Raw genomic sequence first — 22,327 nt, 5'->3', positions numbered from 1 at the left:
TATCTTTTCTATTTTACGAGATATAAACGGGACAGACGGACAGACATTTCTCTCAAACTAATAGCGTCTTTTCCCCTTTCAGGGCTGCTAATAAAAATGGCCAGTACTGGGATCAAACTTACGACATCCGACTTGTCGTGAATTGAGCTTATGTCAACATTAGGTATTCAAAATAATACTATTGGCACCACAAATAGCTAGGTTGGGTCTGGCAAACAACCTCCTGACTTCTCCTACAATCTCCTACTCTTCATGCTTGTTACAAAAAAAAAGCGTAGAGTGTAATTAATTGTTATAAAGATGGCGTGTGTGATCAATATAGAAATGGGAAGAACATATATAGCACTCATACTATGCAATGAATCATCTTAGGGTTAACAAGACATCTTGTAAAGGGTCAGTCGTTTTGTCACGCATAAGTCGCCAAGTTCATGATGTACAAAAGACGGGAGGAGGGGGGGGGGCGGAATTCAGATCTAAAAAGAATGAATAGAATCGTGTTAGAAATTCTTCCACCCAATCTGTTTGTCAGCAAGTCGTCTCCCTTGGGCGAATGGAGACACATTATTAATCATAAAATATTACACGATTGGGATGGGAGGAAATATCGAAAGGAAAATTGTAAAGTCAATTTTCTTTGTTTTATTCAGTTTCGTTAATTGAAACAAACCAACAATTTTGTTTATGTATGTCACATAAAATCTTGATTACCTAAGATGAAAGGCATCTTTAATGGTTTGGGATTCTAATTGAGATATTTTAAGAAAATTACGTTGAAAATTGAAAAATGCTAAATATAAAAGTGATGTTATGAAAATCTATAGCGACAATAAGTTGAACACAATACCTTAAGGCTTAAACGTATGACATTAAAATTTACAATAATTCTAACGACCATCTTTAGTCTTATACTGATTAGCAGTCACCAAGAGACTATCTATCATCTCGTGGAAATGAGATGAATGCCTGGGCGTTAGTTGTGGTAGGAACGATGTCGCCCACACATCAGTTCCCCCCTCTCCACGTAGGTGATGTATCCAAAGGAACGGCAATGCCGATACAGTTTGGGGTCAGCGGAACTGTTCTCACTAACAGGAGAAGGGGCAAAGGCGAGTAACTGGTGCCTTAACCAGTAAGCTTAGGGCAGGAGGGGCTCGTTAGCCATGGCTGGCTACCCACATAGGAGAAGGAAAACTCTTAATTCAAACCTCTGCTGCCTTGCAGCTCTACTCAATCATGGGAAAGACTTCGGGAGTCAACCCTTAGGAAAAATCAGGAGCTGGTGAGCCTAAAGCAGTTTGCAACACCCAGTGCTACACTCTGGTAGAACCTGCGAAGCTGCTGACCCCAGTCTTACACTATAACATATGTATACTGTTAGACCTGTTTTCTATAACTGAAATCTACACTGCAACTCATTCGACATACTGTACTAGATCTGAGACATTCCAACTCACCTTCATCAATTTATTCCCATCTCTTGAAATGATTGAGGAAATCAATTCTTTGGTCCAAATGGTGATCTCGTAGCCCAAGTAAGAAGGGCTGAACACAAAGTAAATGTCTATTGGATTCTTTTGGTCATTAGCTGCACACAAAAAAAAATTGGAATCTACATGCTACGGATAGGTTGAGATCTGGAAACTTGTATATGTGATATTAAATTTGTAACAAGTTCTCTATGTAAGATGTAGTCAATAAATGAGTACAACTTTTCGTAGTTTCTAATTTGATGTGTATAACATATAATTGACATTTATATTTTACAATGGCATCTATATTTACATTCAGACTGATATAATTTGTTATGTTTAAACTCTGTATTCTTTTGGCGCGTTGATCGAAGTGTACAAAAGTTCGTAGAATAAAAACATTTTCAATTTCATAAAAAAAAATTTTTGATCTTCCCACTAAAAGTTAAACACAATTATCTGCCCTTTTTTATTGTACACTTCATCGTTCACAATAAATTTACTTGTTTTAACACTTTATAATTCAACTAGCAGTACACATTGGCTACTCTCGTTGATTGGTTCCTATACTTTATAAGGTTTATTATGGCTGGAGCATCCCTTATTTTTTTTTCAAATATGTTTTGGAATTTTGATAAACGGGCAATGTTTTAGCTATCAATCTAACATACTTTTTAGTGTAACAATACATTACCACGGCTCCACAATATCTTTTTATTTCTCTCTGTATCTCTCTTTCGCTCTCAGGAACCTCCTACCTGCACAGCGTTATTTCTCCCACATTCACTTTTGATTTGATTTGATTTGGAAAGACCCGCTCCACAATGCACCCCCAACACATACATGCATTCATATTTTGGGCCAGTTAATTGAGTAGCAGTTTGACTTATCTGCTTCCCCTAACCCCACCAGGTCCAATAGAAAAAGTTAGTCCTTCGTACACTCTATGAGTTGTCTATTTTTATCGTGACCATCCGTTTTTTTTTTTTTTTTACAAAGCTGATATAAACTCACTCTGTCTGGTAAAAAGTTTGAACATGTTTTACTCACATTTCCCATTCTCGGATCAACTTAAAACCTTACACAGTTATTCATTGAGCCTGACAAGAAATGAATGAATTTAAAAAATTAAACAATTTAATTTATTGTTGGGGATTAATTATTTTGTTTGATTTAAAATGATGAGGCTTTTCTTAGTTCAGAGTATAAAAAATTAAGAAACATATTTAAAAATATTGATATGTTAAAAAAAATAATTATAAAAGGGAAAGAACTTCACATTTATAGCCACAACTCTCAATATTGTAAAATTAATTATTTACGTCAAACAAATTTCTGTTTTGTTATGGACACAAATAATTGTGTACAGTTTCAACTTTATCCTAGAATGGGAAGTATGGGAAAGAATCTTTTCAAATTTTTCCAGACGGACAGACAGACAGACTGAATGAGTTGATATAAGATTTGTAAAAAGAAAGTTAAAGGATTAATTTATAACATTAAGATTGATTTTGGTACCATCAAAATAGGATTTTCGAAAGTTTTTCAAATTTTGAAATCTAGACGGACGAATGAACAAACAGATTGTACAAGAGCTAAAAGCGACTTTTCCCATTTTTTAAGAACCGCTGAAATGCCATAATTAAAAAAAAAACGTTTCCGCCCTGCTTCCCCCTCCCCCCAAATATTTAAATGACTATCTTTCTTATATATTATAATAAAATATTTTACCTTTACATCAACATAGAAATAACTTTTATTAAATGATCAAATTATGTGATGTCTAATAGATTAATCTACTTGATACTGCACTATATTTGTTTCTGGACTATTTTTAATTAGAAAAAAATGTTCTTACGTCTAGGCTTTATTGGAGATCTAGTAGTAGTACTTTCAAAGTCTTCGCCTGAAATAACGAAAGAAAATTAATGTCTCACAAGGAAACAAACATTTTCTTTTATGGTTATAAAGAAACAAAAAAAAATTACTTTTGGACTCAATCAAATCAAATCTTCATCTCAGATTGACTTGTCCTACCAACCATTTCCAGAAAGTAAGAATGTTGGTGTTTTTGTGTGTATGTGTGTTTAACGCCAAAATTTGTGTTCAGTGGGGTCTAAACATTCATTTTACAATTTAGAATGTCTCCAAGTACTCAGCTTTGATCTGTATCTGAAATTATTTGGGGGGGGGGGGATCAGTTAACACATTTGGTCGTTGTTCTGTCGTCATGAGCAGCTCGTACACCGTCAGTCACACACAAACAACAACAGAAGGTCAAGAGACACGTGAAAGGCTACTTACTACACGCCTTTTTGGTCAAACTTTGAATGATGTTGTTTAGATTGTCAAAGTTGTCCACATGGTTGACCCTGGAGTGGTCACCGGCAATATTGAATAGCTCTTCATTTGTGATATTTGTACCGACTCCCACAGCGAACATGACAATCCCACTGTCTCTTGCAAGCTTGGCCTCTGTCGCTGTCCAGTTTGGTCTGCCAATTAAAAGGTGTATAAACATACATTAAAGGACTACATAAAATGATTGACATCTAATTAACTTAGTGACGATAACATTCATTCAAGCTCTGACTATCTGTAATATAAAGCAGAAAGTAATGCATACGTATGTAGGTATTTATGTATGTATATATGTATGTATGTATATATGTATGTATTTATGTATATATATATATGTATGTATGTATGTATGTATGTAGGTATGTATGTATGTATGTATTTATGTATGTGTGTATGTATGTATGTATGTATTTCCCGAATAGAAATCATAACTGTTTGAATAATATTGATAACATTTGGCACAAATGTTCCTAGGATACTGACTGGAAGTGTAACTTATGTAAAGTTATAAGTGAAACAAACTTTTAAAAAAAATGTGTTTGTTAAGTCTATGAAAGTATTAGGCTACTATTTTGGAAAATGAATGCTATAAAGATTCCAGATCTCATGGCCTTAGCGTAACACACTCGGTGTTCAAAGAAGGTCCTTTAATACGAGCACAAAGGTGAACAATGGGTAAGAGAACTGGCCCCTAGTGGTTTTGGCATACTTTGCCCGGTTCCGCACGAACTTTGACTCTCGATGCCGTCACTGTGGAGAGAGCGTCGAAACAGTGTCGCACGTCTTGTACGAGTGTCCCCAGCTCAGCGAGCTAAGGGGGAACCTGTCTTAGCAGTCACTCGACTTGTATGGTAGCTACGAGGCACTACGCCGAACGGCTAAGTTTCTTGCCAGAGCACTACGGGAGGACTAGTCCTTCCTGCTCTGATTTTTCAATAGGAGTTCATCTCAGGCCCCTAGTGGATTACTTCTAAAATACGGAAACAAAGACAGTGTGACGATCACACTTGCCGGGAATTATATTATCAAACTTGACAATTCAATGAAATGAAGAAAGAAACATCTCTCTGTATTTTCTTAAAACTTCTTTAATGATACTTCTCCAGCTTTCACATAAAATTAACTTCTCAATTCAATAACAACTTGACACTTCATAAATAAAACTTAAGATACATGAAACTTCACTTAGTATAACTTCAACTTCAACCACTAAAACTTTACTTAATGGACCCGCTAATATCACAAAACTTATTACTAATCGAGGACTGAGCGAGGACCATCGCTCTACAAGAACTACTACTATGCGAGGACCCCGTCTAACTGACTTTCCCCTTATTTATACTTTCTTTGATCGTACGTTCCAGAATCATGGAACCTTCTCAGATAATTATTTTAGTAGCTTTGACCTTCTAGAATCTGACGTGTGCTATTTTTTCCCTTAATTTCTTTCTTTGATTGGATATCTAAAATTAACTTGTTTACGCTGGACACTTGCACTGGTCTGAACTCGCTTCTAGAAACTAGTCGAAATAGGTCACAGACTCGACTCGTGACAGACAGTTCATTAAGAACATTAACTCAGAGAACAATAAATGTTTCTTTAATTTCTAATCTTAAAAAGTCGCAATTTCAAATTGTGTACGTTTTATGAACATGCTAGAAACGAACTAATGTTTCTTCTCTAGCCCACCGACGCCTAAAGAAATCAGGTGTTCCCATACATTACACATATAAAAATGCAAATATATTTAAATAAATAATTATAAATATCTATAGATATAGAAATTATTGAAACTTTTGATTCTTATCACTTATCTTGAAGAGGCTAAATAAACATTGTCTTTAAACGTCATTCTAAAAAGTTTAAAGTAAACGAAGATCATTTCAATGGCAATATTTCGAAACATTCAGTCAAAGACAAACACAAGCCAGTATTTATTCAATTCTATCAAAAACTGTGTTGAAAGAGTTGGGTCGGCGTTTACAAGATGGCAAGTGTAACAACTAATATAGTTGGTGCTGTGACTAAGAAAAACAGGCTTTATTTATAAAATAAAGCATTGAATATCAAATATATTGTTGGAATACTACTAATATTTCTAATGAAGAGTTGAAGACAGACTTCATGTTTATCATTGGAGACATTGCAATGTTTTGTTTGCAAATGAAATGTATGTGCTTCTTAAATCTTTTCAAACAAAGTTATTCCACTTCTCGAGCCAACGAGTGAAATCGGGTCTTATGATTTTCCTTAGCTGAAAGGTGAAACTATTTCTAGTGAAATGGATGAAATTACAAGACTTATTTGGATTCCTTGATTGTGGAATTTGAAAGCAAATTTTAAGACGTCAACTGGAACTAGTTTTCAATACCATCAGCTCACCATTTAATGCAGAAGCTGATTCAGCTCCAGATGACATAACTTCTAGCAAATTATGCTGTTCTCAGCAGCCTGAGATACCCCAATTGGTAACAAGACTGGAATGATTAGACCTCCTGTAGAGAATTGGCGAGAAACTCTGCTGTTAGGCGTAGTGCCTTTTTCTCAGCAGCAGATTTCCTTATTCCATATTTAAGACAAATATGCTTGAGAACTAACAATAATAAAGAGAGTTTTTGTAACATAAAAACTCTATCTTGCTGGTCATTCGTACTCACTCATTACAACCAAACTTGTATAAGCACCATAAATCTTTTCAAACAAAGTTATTCCAATTCTCGAGCAAGCGAGTGAAATCAGTTTTTATCATTTTCCTTAGCTGAAAGGTGAAACTATTTCTAGTGAAATGGATGAAATAACAAGACTTATTTGGATTCATTGATTGTGGAGTTTGAAAGCAAATTTTAAGACGTCAACTGGAAGTAGTTTTCAATACCATCAGCTCACCATTTAATGCAGAAGCTGACTTAGCTCCAGATGACATACCTCCAAGCAAATTATGACCTGAAAGAGTAATTCCAGTGAGTTCTTTCACAGAAGTTTCATGACTGCCAGAAGCTGTATTCTCATACTTAAGAAAACTTTGCTGCAATACTTTCACATTATTCGGAACCTAATTCATCTGTGAACACGCTTTATTTTGTTTGTTTCAAAATTATCAAGTATTAGAACAGGCCGATGCTCACTGACTGTAATTTGACAGCAGTCGCAAGAACAAAACAACTAGTAAGCTAGTACTACAGTTACAGAACATTATGCACGTATGTAAACAGTTAAATGCTTCACATTAAGTACAATTGTACATTTGTGGTTAAATGTTGTGATGTAAAAAGACAATAACAAAATTTAACCCTTTAAAAGCATGTGGTAGATTAGCCTCTAAACATCAGAATTGTACTTCCATTTTGTATGCACTCATTGTAAAACGGCTCAGCACTTTAAGGGTTAAAAAATTATTCGTAAAAGTAGTTCAATAAATTGCTAACTGTTGTTGTAATTCCTCAATTGGGAGTAAAAAAAAAATGTATGCGGCCCGCCAGTCCCAAATTTTTTTTAATGCTACCCTCGGTAGAAAAAGGTTGCCCACCCCTGATCTAGACCAACGGTTATAGAAGACCTGAATACTGACGTGCAATGTCACAACCTGTGGGCAGTTTTAACCACGTCAAAGGTCTGTACGACGTGGCAGCGAGCTATTGGTCTTGACTGCCCATAGGTTGTGACGTTGCAGGTCAGTGTTCAGGCCTTCTATATTTATTGGTCTCGGTTTCATAAAAGAAGAAATGATCTTAGCTTTTAAAAATATTTCTTATGTCACTTGTTTACATTTTGTAAAAACGTATTCATAAATATCTTTCTAATTTTGATAATACTTATCCATAACACTAGTTATTTGATAAAATGCATGGATTTCCAACTCTACCGGTCATATTAACAATTAAAAAGTTTAATCTTTTAACTCTTTCTCTCCTGATTGAAGATGCAATCGCTTATTGGACCCCCATTAAATTAACTTAGTTTTTGGGTTCATAAACTTTGATTTGAGTTATCAAAAAAGGGCGTGCAATTATCTGTACCAATTATAGCATTGTCTGATTCAAAGAAAAACGTCATTGAAGTTTAACCCTAACAGTCTCGTGAAATACAAATAGGAAAAATGAATAATTCTTTCTGAGAGCGGAAAATATTTGTGGAGAGATAGAGTTGAAAACAAAAATAATTAGTTATGTATAAACAGGTAACAACTCAATAACGTTTGTACTTATATATCCAAATGAAAGTCAATAATTACTCGTGTGACACTCCGTCCGTTATGACCAGGCCAATCCTTGTGACCCCTGGCCTGACCACTGCATTACTCAGTTGGCGCTCACGCATGTACTTGATGCCTTTATTAGTGTAAGTCGCATTGCCTTGCTCGTGAGAAATTTTCCCTATAGCGTTAAGGACGTCTTTCTTGGTGGTGTATGTATTCAAGTTGAACGAGTTCTAAAATGTACAAGATAACCATAACAATTTCAGATATCAAACGGAGTTTGTGTTTTAAATTTAAATCTTAGGCGGTACCTTGTGGGTCCGTCGTTTAAAAAGCAATGTAAGTGAATATCATTAGTTTTGATACATTCCACAAAAAAGTGTAAATATATTTTATTTACTTTGAAATACTTTTTATATTAAAAAGTGTTGAAAACAAAAGAAAAGAAAGTATTTATAGATATTAGAAACTATAAACTATAAAAAAAAATACAAACACCACATATCTGTCTTTTGCCATTTTAAAAATTCAATTAAACCTTGATTGCCTGAGCTTACACCCTATTATAGGTCTTGATACTATACTTACACTTGTTGGGTGTCTGAATACATTACAACCAGATTGACTATATAAATGTGCAGTAGCCTTTTAAAAGGCAAACATCCATTAAAGAAAAGTTTTCCTGGAGCTGAATTTAAAAGCAAACAAATTAAACTAACTAGGTTACAAAGACAGTTTGTGTGAAAACACACAATCTTAAAATTGGCCTCCAAAATGGTCCACCTAGGCAGGTAAAAAGGCAGGTTTTAATATTTTCAGAAAGAATATCAGATTAAAATTCTATCAAAGGCAAATGACAGAAAAGAATAGAGAAAGAAGGTAGACAGATCTTGTGCGTAGCCCTAACGGTCCAGCAGACCAATGAATAAGTGAACGTGAATGTGAAAATAGATTAAGTTAAGTGTACTATTCCCATAGCGCGGCACTGTAGTTCACGCGATAATATGAAAAACTATTTAATAATTGTTGTTTTAAATTATGTCCAACTTATATGCATACTAAATAGATTTTTTCTTAAAAAAAACAACAACTTTTTTTGTGTGTAAATGTAGTAGTTAGTATGACTTAACTTACACAACTTAGCAATACAAATATAATTTTAAAATTTTGACAAAAAATCTAAAACCATTTTCATAAATATGTTAAAAATATAGTAAATGGTCATCTCCCCTTCTAAAGAGCCTCCCGAGTTTGTTTTTCTTAATAGTGACTAGTTGTAAAAGTTGTGTACATTTATGAAAAAACTGCTTGCATAAGTGATTTAAAAAAAAACTAGATTTTTCGCTTTCAGAAAAGAAAAAGTAGCCGTTGTATCAGAACTTTGAATGTTCTAAACTATTATGTTGTCAGATTTTCACTATCTTTTCTAGTTTACGAGATCTAAACGGGACGGACGGACAGACAGACGGACAGATATTTCACACAAAACTAATAGCGTCTTTTCCCCTTTCGGGAACGCTAAAAATTTAATCCATGTTGTTGACAATAGCCATAAGAAATTATCATCATGTGGACAAAATAAATGCCATTTTAGCCACTATTCGCCACTGGATTTCTTCTACCAAGCCACATCACCCAACCGGAGTTTCTTCATGGTGTTATTTTAACTTTGCTGTCGAACTGGACAAAGTTCTTTTAAAAGTATTTAATGTGTTAGCATTTCTTGAAATATGATTCACTTGCTAATCTCTTGGAACATTTGTATCGGCAGTTGTCATATCAAAACCTTTACAGTGGCGCCTCTCGGGAGCCACCCAGAATGCAAATGAGACGATTCACCCAAAAGTAACTAAAGCAAAACAAAATGTATCTAATTTAAAAGAATAAACTTTTCAGTCCTTGGATCTGTTGGAAATTTGGCTCTGGATTTTTGTATGACTTAAAAATGATTGCATGTTTCCATTACTATTCATAGTCATCAACTTGCAAAAAATGGGACCAAAAAACAACTTTCAAACTCAGTATAAAAGAGAAATAAAGCTATTTAACACAGATGTCACTAAAAGAGAGCAGCTTAAGCTTGCAGGGAAATAAAATTAATTGAAAAAATTGGCCATACCTATGGAAAATACTGTTTATATCATTTAAAAAGACTTGTTTCTTTTTAGGTGTTTTTCTCGATAATCACATTTTTGCTTCGGTCATCTTCTTCAATTTGTATCTTCTTTTTTATTTGTCGATGGATTCTTATGAAATTTGGAATTCATGTTAAAAACATATTGTAGTTCAATTCTATACAGCCAGTTTTTAAATGTTTGTCTTCAATTTTGTTAGTTTTTGACATTTTGTTTCCAAAATTGTGATTTCTTATAGAAAAAAACATATCATAAGTTCGAATAAAAATATTAAAAAAGTAAAAAAAAATACATTTTCAATTTCTAAGTCTATAGCTTTCTAGATACATTGTTTAAGTATTGAATTCAAGTTATTTCATTCATTTTAAACAAATACTTTAGGTGTAGAATCGGCTTAAAGTTACCTTAAAAAATCCAATATGGCGGCGTTTCCATGGCAAGCAAAATTTTTTTAAAGATTTTTTTTTACATTTTTTACATAAGATTAACTCCATATATATGTATACCAAATATGAATGCTTTTGGTTAAAAAATAAAAAAAAAGCCCCTTAAATGGCTCCAACAACCCAAACCTATTCGCAAAGCCGAAACTGAGTCAGATACAGCATATGCCATTCGCATACAAACAACTATTAATATCACGATCTGTTAAAAAATTTAATTAAAAAAATGTTTGTTTGTCCATCTGTCTGTTATATAATTATCTAAATAGAAACTGAACAAAAAAAAAGTCAACTAGTGAAATTTAAACCACCTAATTTTTAGCGAATGTGAACTAGAGATGAATACATTCAATATAGAATGCATGCATGCAACACGGATAGAATCCGTGGAAATTCATTTTTCGGTTGTCTATTACTGATAAAGGAGAACTATCGTTTATTCGTTAGGTACCCTCAGTATTTCGATTTTGATATTCTTTCGTTAGAAACGAAGCTTAAGATTTTTAATTTCTTCTTTCTGCAAGTCAAGATCAAATCTGTGATTGTTAAAATTATACATTCAAATAACTTCCTATAGAGTTAGTACTCTCCAGCAACATGATCAACTTTGTGGTGCACTCCATGCGCCCACACGGTGCAAGAGTTTCTTGAATACTGTTTTTCAATTGAGAAGATATAAAACAAGAAATCATTCACTTACTTTGGTGTGCACTTCATAAGAATAAGGAATGATGGCGACTCTGACGCTGTCCTTGTCTATCACCAATTGCTGGAGGAAGGTTTGAAGAAACTTGATGCTTTTGTTGAAGTCTTCAACCCAGATGGAGGCGGAGGAGTCCAGGACAATGCCTAGCTCGAGAGATCGTTTCTGGCACTCTGGAACTGAATAGTTTGATCACAGCAACATGTATAGAAATAACAGGTTGTGGTCCTTAATCCTAACAAAAACCAATATATTTAATACAGCAAAATATTTGTTAAAGGCCTGTTCTTAAGTAAACAAAAAGTCTACTTACATATATCCTCGTTGTTAACGTCCTTTGATGTCTTGGTAGATTCTAAACAAAATAAGATAATAACAAAATAATATAACAAGACAAATAATAAGTAATCTTTTTTAAAACAACAAAGCTTATCTAGAGGGGAAGAATGTAAAGGGGGAAAAAACCTCAGCCCTTAAAACTATATCTACCAATAATTTACATGCTATTTCTCTTATTCGATTTCAAACAAAATAGTTAATATGGATAATTAATTCACTAATTGAGTATTTTAATATTGGCTCGTGCTTTTTAGGTGCAATAAGTAATTGTTTAAAGTATCGACTTGATCGGAGAATGCGCGAGGGAGTTATAACGTTAGACATTATTTAATGGGACTTAACCCAACAAATTTAGCCGTATCTGTGAATACTTAGACTAAGTATGAGTTCTCTTGTTGCTATTAAAGAAAAAAAAGTAGTTATTTGTCCAATTGGTTATTTTTTAAAGGATTTATGTCTTTGTCTATGTCAAAGAAGAGTTATGCGAAGTGTCAGCTGGTTATTGAAGAATGGGTGTGGGATAAGTAACGTGTGCACACTTTTTACGAGACAGACAGACAGAGTGAGTGATAGTTATAAGTATTGTTTAAATGCAACTAGATCAATGCATTCAATAATAAATAATATCGTATTATGTTTGAAATAAAATAACGAAATATAAACGCTTTTCAAAATTAGTTTGAGCATCTTTTAATAATTAATAAACCATTCTAAACAATCTCGTTCTCACATTTAGTGTTCCAATGCTTTCCACTTTCCCACCTAGACAAATTCAGAATAAGTACCAGGTGACCGAGCCTCGCTCGATGGAATCAGTTGTTAAATATAGGATATATACCCGAAATCATTTTGGGAATATTTTTGTAATTACAAAAATGAACGATTGGATAAAGACTAAAAATCTGAAGAGTTGCTTTAGTGTTCTGTTAGTTCTAAATGCAATTGTACATGGCGATGAAATATAAAGTCTCTAAAGTCCTCCTACAGTCTATACAAACCATAGCTCACGTCGTTTCGTTTTCCATTGCATCTTTTGTGTACAACTTTTGTACTGTCTTGGAAAATAGTCTTAACAGTGTAACTTCTCAGATGGTTACGTTCAGACATTTAATAATCTAATTAGTATATTCATTATGGCTTTAGTACAAAACATCAAGTGGTGCAAATCTTCACTTTATAGAATAAAACAGGCACTTTGTGACAAAGTAAAATGGCGCATTTTTTCTTAATACACTTAAATCATTGCATTACTTTTCTCAAGAAACGTTTCCGTGGGGCACCTTTCTTACATCGAACACCTTGCCTTTTGAATATATTCGTCCCCCTATACGGGATACGGGATACGTGCCCAGCCCAGCCTGACTGTCGGACTATAAGACGTTCATATCGGCTATTGCCATTCATCCATCCCAGTGGTGCTACAGCCCATGGAGGGATATGGCCTGCTTCAACACATCCCTTCATATAGATCACTCCTGGGCCTTCTGTCACCACGCCCTAACCCCAAGCTTTTTATCGAGGTTTATAGTTTAATCAAAAGAGGCTGCAGCGTACGCTAACTCGTTGACCGCTAGCTAGATATCATGTTCAGTGTGAGCAAGTAAGGCGTAGAGAAGCTGTGTTATGACCATTTCCTTTGTTTTGGTACGGGACAGTAGACTTCGAAGCATGAACACACGGTAATAATTTACCAGTATTTTAATAATAATAGTAATAAGGCTTCTCTTCAAGTTCAAAGATCAATGAGAAATGCAGTATCTCTCGTGGCTACGCAGCCCCAGCTGTGACCTACATATTTTGCCACATCCAGAGCAAGCATAACCATTGTCTTATGATCCCACAGTTACGCTGGGTAGAGTACGTTTCATGTAAGGGATACGAACGTATGCCAAAGGCATTCTTTTTTGGTTTAGCTCAAAAGTGGTCGACGTAACAGTAGTGCCCCACGGAAACGCTTTAAAGACCAGCTAAGGCGCCAACTTGCTGACATAGAAGAGAGAAACTGATTGCATGCAGTCTCAAAACGAGACAGGAGGAGGTCACCAGCAAAATAACAATAAAGTAAAAGCTACCTACACCGCTCTACGCAATGAAAGTGTAAAGCACTTAAAACACAATAACTAATTATTCATCGGCACATTTAATTTCATTACTTCTCTTCCATAGCTCCATAATAGATCAATCTACAATAAGATGGTGCGCAAATGTTTACTTAGGTTAATTGATTCATTAAAACTTGTTCTTGTTTGCGAAGAAATGTCTTAGTGTACTGCTGTGAGTCTAGTGACGTAAGCAGTGCTAAGTTTTTTTTTTCCATTGACGTCATAAAGAAAATTTCATTCATAAAACATTCTAGTCAAAATTAATTTTTCGATAAGAAGACATTTTCAAACCGATATAACGGTCGACCTCGAGTTATGTGGCCAAGGAGTTGAGAATTTTTTTTCTCATTACTATACACATACCTTGAAATAAAAAAAAATCGTTAGAGCCGTTTTCGAAATAAAATTTATATAACCCTAACCTTAACCCTAACCCTATATATATATAGAAGAATTGATCGCTTAAGAGTATAAAATTGTGTGTGTGTGTGTGGGGGGGATGTTAAAACTAAAGTCTAGAAGAGAGCTAAATTTTCTCTTTGTAATTTAGAATGTTTCCACGTGAACTCGGTTAGAATCTATATCTAAAATTTGTTGAGGTCAGTTAACCCTTTTTGATAAACATGTTTGCAAGGCACACATTAAGGGCTACATACCACACGTCTGTACGGCCAGACGTTGGACAATACTTTTAAGCTTGTCAAAGCTGTCCACGTGGTTCACTCCGAGTTTGTCGCCAGCAATCCTAAGTAGCTCCTGGTCGTCGATACCACTACCAACTCCTACGGCAAACATATGGATCCCACTATCTCTCGCAGCCTTGGCCTCTGCTTCTGTTACAGCTTTACTGTCAATTAGAATTCGTACACATAAACAATATAAGACAGTATATGAACCATGGGCGTTGCCAGGGGAGTTTGGGTTCACCCCCCCCCCGAAATAAAATCCCCCACGCATGGGGGGGGGGGTCGAAATTTGGTGACTGATTCTTTGCTTTGATTCTGTTTATTTTAGGTAAGATTTTAATACTAAACCATCACTTGCCACAGCGCAGCCAAGGGGTTTTGAGTTTAAAACACTCTACCAGGGGTTTTGCAGTTAAATCCTCCTCTTCTATAAAACATAACGAAAAAAAAAGAATGCAAACGACAATACCCAAATTCCAAGAGCACAACTTAAGAAGATTTTGATTTTAAAACCCCCTCTGAAATTTACGATAAAACCCCATCTTCAATATAAGACATCAGTCACCAGATTCTATGAGCGTAACCAAGAGGGTTTTGTGTTTAAATCCCCCTCCAGCAGGGTTTAGAGCTAAAACCTCTTCAGTATAAAAAAAGCTAATTACACACTCAAAATTCTATAAGCGTAGCCAAAGGGTTTTTGAGTTTAAAACCTTTTCAGCGAGATTTGAAGCTAAAAAATACTTCTTCTATATAAAAAAAGCAAATTACACACTCAAAAATCTATGAGCTTAGCCAAGAGGGGTTTTGAGTTTAAACCCACTTTCAGCGGAGTTTGAAGCTAAAAAATACCTCTTCAATATAAAAAAAGCAAATAGCCCACTCAAAAATCTATGAGCGTAGACAAATATTTTTGAGTTTAATCCCCTTTTAGCGGGGTTTGATACTAAAATATATGTTTAATATATAAAAAAATCAAATTACACACTCAAAATTCTATGAGCGTAGGCAAGCATAGGAAGGTTTTGAGTTTTAATCCCCCTCCTCCTTTTCGTTAAAGTTTAAAACCCCTCCTGATGGTTTTGAGTTTAAATAATAATAATAGTAATAATAATAATCTTTATTATCCGTAAGGAAATTTGTCTTACAATTTGTGCATTACACCAAACAAAAAACATTATAACTATAAGAAACCAAAGTGTACATTCACACCAGACTCACTCATAATTTACATGTGACAAAGTTTATACCAGATTGTTCTTATTTAATGATTTGATTGCCAGGGGAACAAAAGAGTGTTTGTGTCTGTTTGTCTTTGCTATCGGTGTCTTGTATCTCTTTTGTGATGGTAAAATCACAAAATCCTGACACAAAGGGTGATTCTTTATTTCGAGGATCTTGTTAGCTTTTTTATAGATGTTTGTCTCAAACAACTGCCCAAATGGGGTTTGTTTTTTTGCCAATGATTTTGCCAGCAGCATCGAGGATTCTATTAAGTTTATTCCTATTTTTAATGCTCAGATTGCCATACCAGGCAGTGATATTGAAACTGAAAATATTGCAGATGTGATACCCCATACAGAGAGTTTTGAGGTTGAAACCCTCTCGTCAATTTTATTCTTAAACAAACTACAGTCACCAAATTCTATAAATAAAAATAAAACAACAGATTTTTTAATTAAAACTCCCCCCCCCCCAAAAAATGATTTTGACGTAAAAAACGTTCATTTTGGTTGTAAAATCTAAAGCAAACTATTACTAAAGTGCAGTGTATAGAAAAAGACTAAATGTGGCTCAACAAAGATGGCTAAGACAGATTTTAGGAGTCAGTTCTAGAGATCGGGGTCTAAATCAAGGAAATCGTATGCCGAACTAGAAGTCGACCCCTTAGTAAGGTTGTGACAGAGCGTCATATGAGGTTTGCGGGAAATGTTCTCCGACAAAATGAATTACGCAAAGAGTTGCGATGACATGGAGGCTATTACGAGGAAAGCGCAAACAGGGACATCCTATTACAACTTGGCGCCGGATTTACATAAAGGTCTTCAGAGCAGGAAGAAAGAGGCTTCAGACATTGTTAGTGACAGATTGTTTGTGGAAGCAGCTTGCCGCCCAAACGCGCCAAACGACTCTGGATGATCTAAACCAGTAAGAATAGCACATAAGGTTTTTGAAAGAAATTTTTTTAATAGCAGGATAACGCACTGCAGATATCTCAGAATATGCATTTTTTGCTTTCAATACCGGAAATAGTGCGCTGGGGGAGCGACTTGAGACCCATTGCTGGCAATGGTGGGGAGTCTACAACTCTACTAACTCCAGGGAAGAACCTAATCTAGGGTACAATAAACGTCTTCCGATAGAATGAAGGGTCAGAATGTAATAAACATTAATTATGTACACACATACGCACGCAAACACATTTTTTTGCCGGGGGGGGGGGGAAGAGAAAAAATCACCCCCAACCCTCCCTCCCAAAAAAATAAATCCTGGCTACGCCCATGATTTGAACTATAGCTTATTAAATAATATCAAAATAAAAGTCTAGGAGAAAAAAAAAACATTTCTGAGCCTTTTTTTAATGTAAAGAAAAATCATAAAATATTGCGCTAGGCAGAGGCGCATCTAACTATGTGCGGCATCAAACAAAGGATAAAGTTTCTTGGTAACAACAGCGCATTATAGAAACCATGTACAAAGACAAACTAATTTACGGTGAAATGTTAACTACAAATTTTATTATTTGTCACTTTGTTCTTCTTCAATTAAATGTAAGATGTTTTGTTTTGGCCTCCACAAGTCGTAGAACGACTATGGTTCATGTCGAATACTTGTACATTTGGCCTTGGAGCCCTATTTTGGAAAAACACACCTATCCACATATATTTCCAAGTCAAGATGGCTTTCACTTTGGTGGTAGAGTTACATACACCAAGGTTATTTTTTTTATTTAATAGGAGTGAAGTTAGGGTATTTTTATTTGTTTGAAATTGGACTGTAGATATTGTCTGTAACACTGTAACCAAGCAAGATTACAACAGCAATTTGTGTGGAAACACTGTGACTGAAAACTAATTATAACCTAGAATGCTTTGGTTTCTTTCTGTGGCGTTACATGGATAAATGTCGTACATTCGTCAGAAATAGTTGAAAGAAATGTTTATATTTATCTCACAGAATCTAGGCCAAAACTTACTATTGTGAATTCCCGTCTGTTAATACCAAGCCAACCTTGGGGACCCCAGGTCTGACCAGTGCGATGTTTAGCTGATACAGGCGCATAAACTTGATGCCTTCTCCGGTGTCAGTATGATCTCCTTGTGTGTGAGTGATTCTCCCTATAGCTCTAATGACATCTTCTTTGGTGTTGTAAGTAGTCAAGTAGAAAGCGTTCTGAAAGTAAACAAAGCAAGTTTTCAAATTGCATTTTTTTTGGTTACGTATGGAGCCGTTGTACAAATAAAAAAAGACACAAAGTTTTAAGCTTTCTAAAGACTAATGTGAGGGTGAAGATTTCATTGTCCCTTTTTGATTTTCAGATACTTATATCATAATTGACATTATAAACATTGACATTGTCTTTGATTCCGATGGCCAATTGATATACGTGTCCTGCCCAGCGTAACTGTCAGACCATAAGAAGTTCCTTTATACTGTCCATACCGGCGTACGCAAAGACATTTTTTTTTGCAGTGCGGCCTTGACACCGTTTGTCCATGATGGAGCGCAGGCATCTTTTGTGAAATATACTCTAGCTAACTGTGTATAACGTCTTTCGATTCACATTTATACTGTATTATACATTTATATTTAATTTTTTTTTACACTCCCAATCGAGAAATAAAAAATATCTGAAACTAATTTTACAGATATTTTTATTTTGTTTTTGTCCATTTAAATCACAATATTTCACAACACATGTACACTTGCACTTCTAGTGAAGTATTTAACTGTTTACACTCGCGCTTTATGATCCGTGACTGTGGAGCTAGCTAACTAGTTGTTACCTTTGTGACTGCTGTCAAATTATAATCAATCAGCATCGATCTGATTCTACTTTTTTAAAACACAAAAATGCTTGTTCAAAGATGTATGTGGACCCAAATATGTGAAAGTTTAGCGCCAAAGTTTTTAAGTTTCTGGCACTTATAAAACTCCCACGGATAGATACACATTGAACCAACTCATAACCAAGGCCAAGCTCTAGATCATCTTGAAAGACATTGACCAATTTATCTGCAGTGAGCATAAAATTAGCAGTGTCCATCTTCTCTGATTGTGAAATCCAAATCTCTAAGGAACAGTTTCGTATGAATGTATGAATCTTTCTGGAATATTAAATTTCTATTTAGAATATTAGCACTTTAAACTTACCTTAGAGATGACTCCTCTAGCATATGGTATGATGGCGACTCTTACACTGTCTTGGCCAATGTCGAATAGCTTCAGGTAGTCTTGAAGAAAATTGATACTTTTATTGAAGTCGGGGAGTTGGATTGATGCTGAGGAGTCTAGGACAATGCCGAGTTCAAGTTGTTGCCTGCAGACTGAACAGAAAAGTTTTCTTTACAAGTGAGCAACAGGAGGGATGATGTTAAAGAAGTTTTTAAACAAATGAAAAAATTAGACCAAATCGATTGAAACGAAAATTTAAATAGAAGCTTATTTAGGATTGATATATTTTAAAAACATCACGTGAAACACATCTTCTGGGGAACCTCAAGTGAAACACATCTTCTGGAAAACGTCAAGTAAAACACATCTTCTGGGGAACTTCACATGAAACACATCTTCTGGGGAACTTCACGTGAAACACATCTTCTGGGGAACTTCAAGTGAAACACATCTTCTGGGGGAACTTCACGTGAAACACATCTTCTGGGGAACTTCACGTAAAACACATATTCTGGGAAACGTCAAGTGAAACACATCTTCTTGGGAGCTTCACATGAAACACGTCTTCTGGAAAACGTCAAGTGAAACACATCTTCTGGGGAACTTCACATGAAACACATCTTCTGGGAAACGTCAAGTAAAACACATCTTCTGGGGAACTTCACGTGAAAGACATCTTCTGGGGAACTTCACGTGAAACACATCTTCTGGGGAACTTTAAGTAAAACACATCTTCTGGAAAACATCAAGTAAAACACATATTCTGGGAACTTGACGTGAAACACATCTTTTTAGAAATTTCACGTGAAACACATCTTCTGGGGAACTTCACGTGAAACACATCTTCTGGGGAACATCACGTGAAACACATCTTCTGGGGGAACTTTACGTGAAACACATCTTCTAGAAAAAGTCAAGTGAAACACATCTTCTGGGAAACGTCAAGTAAAACAAATCTTCTGGGGAACTTCACCTGAAACACATCTTCTGGAAAACGTCAAGTGAAACACATCTTCTTTGGAACTTTAAGTGAAACACATTCTCTGGGCAACTTCTGGAGAGCCTCACGTGAAAACATCTTCTGGAGAGCTTCACGTAATACACATTTTCTGGAGAACTTCACATGAAACACATCTTCTGGAAAACGTCAAGTAAAACATATCGTCTTGGGAAATTCACGTGAAACACATCTTCTGGGCAACTTCAACGTGAAACACATCTTCTCGGAAACTTCACGTGTTACGCTTCTTCTCAGCTCGGCCTACAGCCTTAAGTGGCTCAAGGAGTCTAAACCAATGGTTCCCAAACTTTTTTGTCTCATAAACCCCCTGGAGGTCTTGGTAGACCCGCATGGGTCTATATAGACCACTTTGGGAATCACTGGTCCGAAAGGGTGTGATTCAATAATCATCTAAGGGCCGATCTTTCAATCCTGGGATGAGAGTTATATCCTCATCTTTGTTCACGACCCTTAATGGATACTCTACAGAGGTAAGCGTTCAAAAAATACAATACAAACTCAGAGTTCACTAAACTGGACAATTCTAAAGTACGTTGGACACTGGGGGCGCGGTGGCTGAGTGGTTAAGCGTTTGGCTTCCGAACCTGGGGTCCTGGGTTCAAATCTCGGTGAGACCCAGTTATGACTTTAATTAGGGAAAGTAAAGCGGTTGGTCGTTGTGCTGGCTACGTGATACCCTGCTCGTTTACCATTGGCTATAAAAACAGATGACCTTAACATCATTTGCCCCATAGATCGCAAGGTCTAAAAGGGGATTAAAAAAATGGTTGGACACAAAATCAAACAATTACGTTAGCTTATGCAAGTAAGAAGAAGACCAATGGTTGATTGACTCACCCACTGAAGGATCCCTATTCTTCTCTAAAGTTTTTGGGATAGCAAAACTTTTAGGATTTTCTGAAACAGAAGACAACATGCGAGTTTATCAATACGTGTTGTAACAGTGTTAATAATAATAATAATAATTATAATTATAATAATTATTATAATAATTATAATAATAATAATTATAAATATAATAATTTTTATTGTCCGTGAGGAAATTTGTCTTACAATTTGTGCATTACACTAAACAAAACATTATAACTATAAAAAAAAAACAACTTGTACATTCACACAAGACTCACTCATAATTGATGACAGACTCACAGGTGTGTGTACACTGTCTGATCTTAGTTAACTATAGGAGTGACCATTCATGACCGACTTGCTGACCATTCATGACAGACTTGCTGGACAGAGTTGTTGAAAGCATGTTCTCATTACAGAATGTTTAATATAAAAATTCTCTTCATGTCTCAAGAGTTTGGACTAATAGTAGTAGAAGTAAAGGAAAGATCATTCTGCGGATAGAGTTACCCCCATAAATAAACAAGAAGGGGGGGGGGAAACAAGTAGTACTCACCCGTCACTACGGATGGCCGCCTGGTCGTGCGGTTTGCGCGCTGGACTGTCGTTTGGATTTATCAAAACCCTTCCCGCTCCCATCCCCCCTTGTCCTGCGGGAGGCTTGGACTAGGAAATAAACTATCGTCATCTCTGAAGGAACATTCGAAACATGTGAAACATTTTACAAACAAACATTTTACAAACAAACATTTTACAAACACTAAATACCAGCACCGGTCTTAACCATTGAGACCAAGAAGTCATGGAAAAGGAACTAGTAATCTACTATGTACCCGTCACTAAATAGCAAGGACGGACTAAACCATTGTGGGGCCCTATGCGAGACGATTTCGAGGGACCGAGTTTCGGTAGGGAAGCGGATAATAAGTGAAATTTAAGAGTTTGTATTAGAAAATACATTCGTCTATTCATTTTATTCATTCTTTACTACGTACAGAATTACTTTACGAGCCTTGCGTGTAGCAAAGTCATACAGTATTATCATAATAATTCTGTTTCCTACATATATCACGTTCAAAAGCAAGAATTACCAAATGTTTCAATCTATCTTTGAGAATTGTTGACCTCAAGTAATTCTTCATTATTTTTAGGCGTGAGAAGCTTCTTTCACCAGATTACACAATTACGGCTAATGCATAATACCGTTTTTATTTATCGCACATGGGATTGGCGTTTTCCATATTGAATGACACTCCGAAATGACAATTTTTGTTTATATATTTCAGTATATTTTAAATACTTTTTCGTTATTTTGCAATTTCGGGAGATTTGCAGTAGCTCCTGGTAAATCGACTGGAAGGAAATCTGTTTTAATTTTTTAATGGTTTAATTTAATAATTCATACACCTTGAATTAGCGCGGGTCCTATGAAAGTGCGGTTCCTATGAAAGTGCGAGGCCCACTGCGGTCGCATAGGTTGCAGTAGCCTAAAGCCGGCCCTGCAAAATAGCGGCGTATGCTACGACGCCGGTCCACTAGTGTTTCATATATTTTTGTTTGCGCAATGTGTTGGGAACATGTTGTCCTAGTATCTATATAGTACATTGTAGTCCATGTAGGTTAGTTCT

General features: G+C 35.6%; 1 protein-coding gene across 2 annotated transcripts in view; it reads right to left on the bottom strand.

Moving 5' to 3' along the window:
• Nucleotides 1–22,327, bottom strand: part of LOC106060666 (collagen alpha-6(VI) chain-like) — a 91,103-nt gene that overhangs the window by 5,475 nt on the left and 63,301 nt on the right. For both annotated transcript variants that reach the window (XM_056007274.1, XM_056007273.1), the window contains exons 3-12: nt 20,688–20,747; nt 18,809–18,981; nt 17,631–17,827; nt 14,408–14,598; nt 11,624–11,665; nt 11,308–11,489; nt 8,066–8,262; nt 3,777–3,967; nt 3,331–3,378; nt 1,458–1,588 (exon numbers count right to left, since the gene is read on the bottom strand). In XM_056007274.1, the coding sequence (XP_055863249.1) occupies nt 1,458–1,588; nt 3,331–3,378; nt 3,777–3,967; nt 8,066–8,262; nt 11,308–11,489; nt 11,624–11,665; nt 14,408–14,598; nt 17,631–17,827; nt 18,809–18,981; nt 20,688–20,747 (1,412 nt within the window). The remainder of the gene's footprint in view (nt 1–1,457; nt 1,589–3,330; nt 3,379–3,776; nt 3,968–8,065; nt 8,263–11,307; nt 11,490–11,623; nt 11,666–14,407; nt 14,599–17,630; nt 17,828–18,808; nt 18,982–20,687; nt 20,748–22,327) is intronic.

Source organism: Biomphalaria glabrata, chromosome 12 (assembly GCF_947242115.1).
Source record: "Biomphalaria glabrata chromosome 12, xgBioGlab47.1, whole genome shotgun sequence".
Lineage (NCBI taxonomy): Eukaryota > Metazoa > Mollusca > Gastropoda > Planorbidae > Biomphalaria > Biomphalaria glabrata.
The sequence above is the reverse complement of the archived record's forward strand: the minus strand, read 5'-3'. Positions and strand labels throughout refer to the sequence as shown.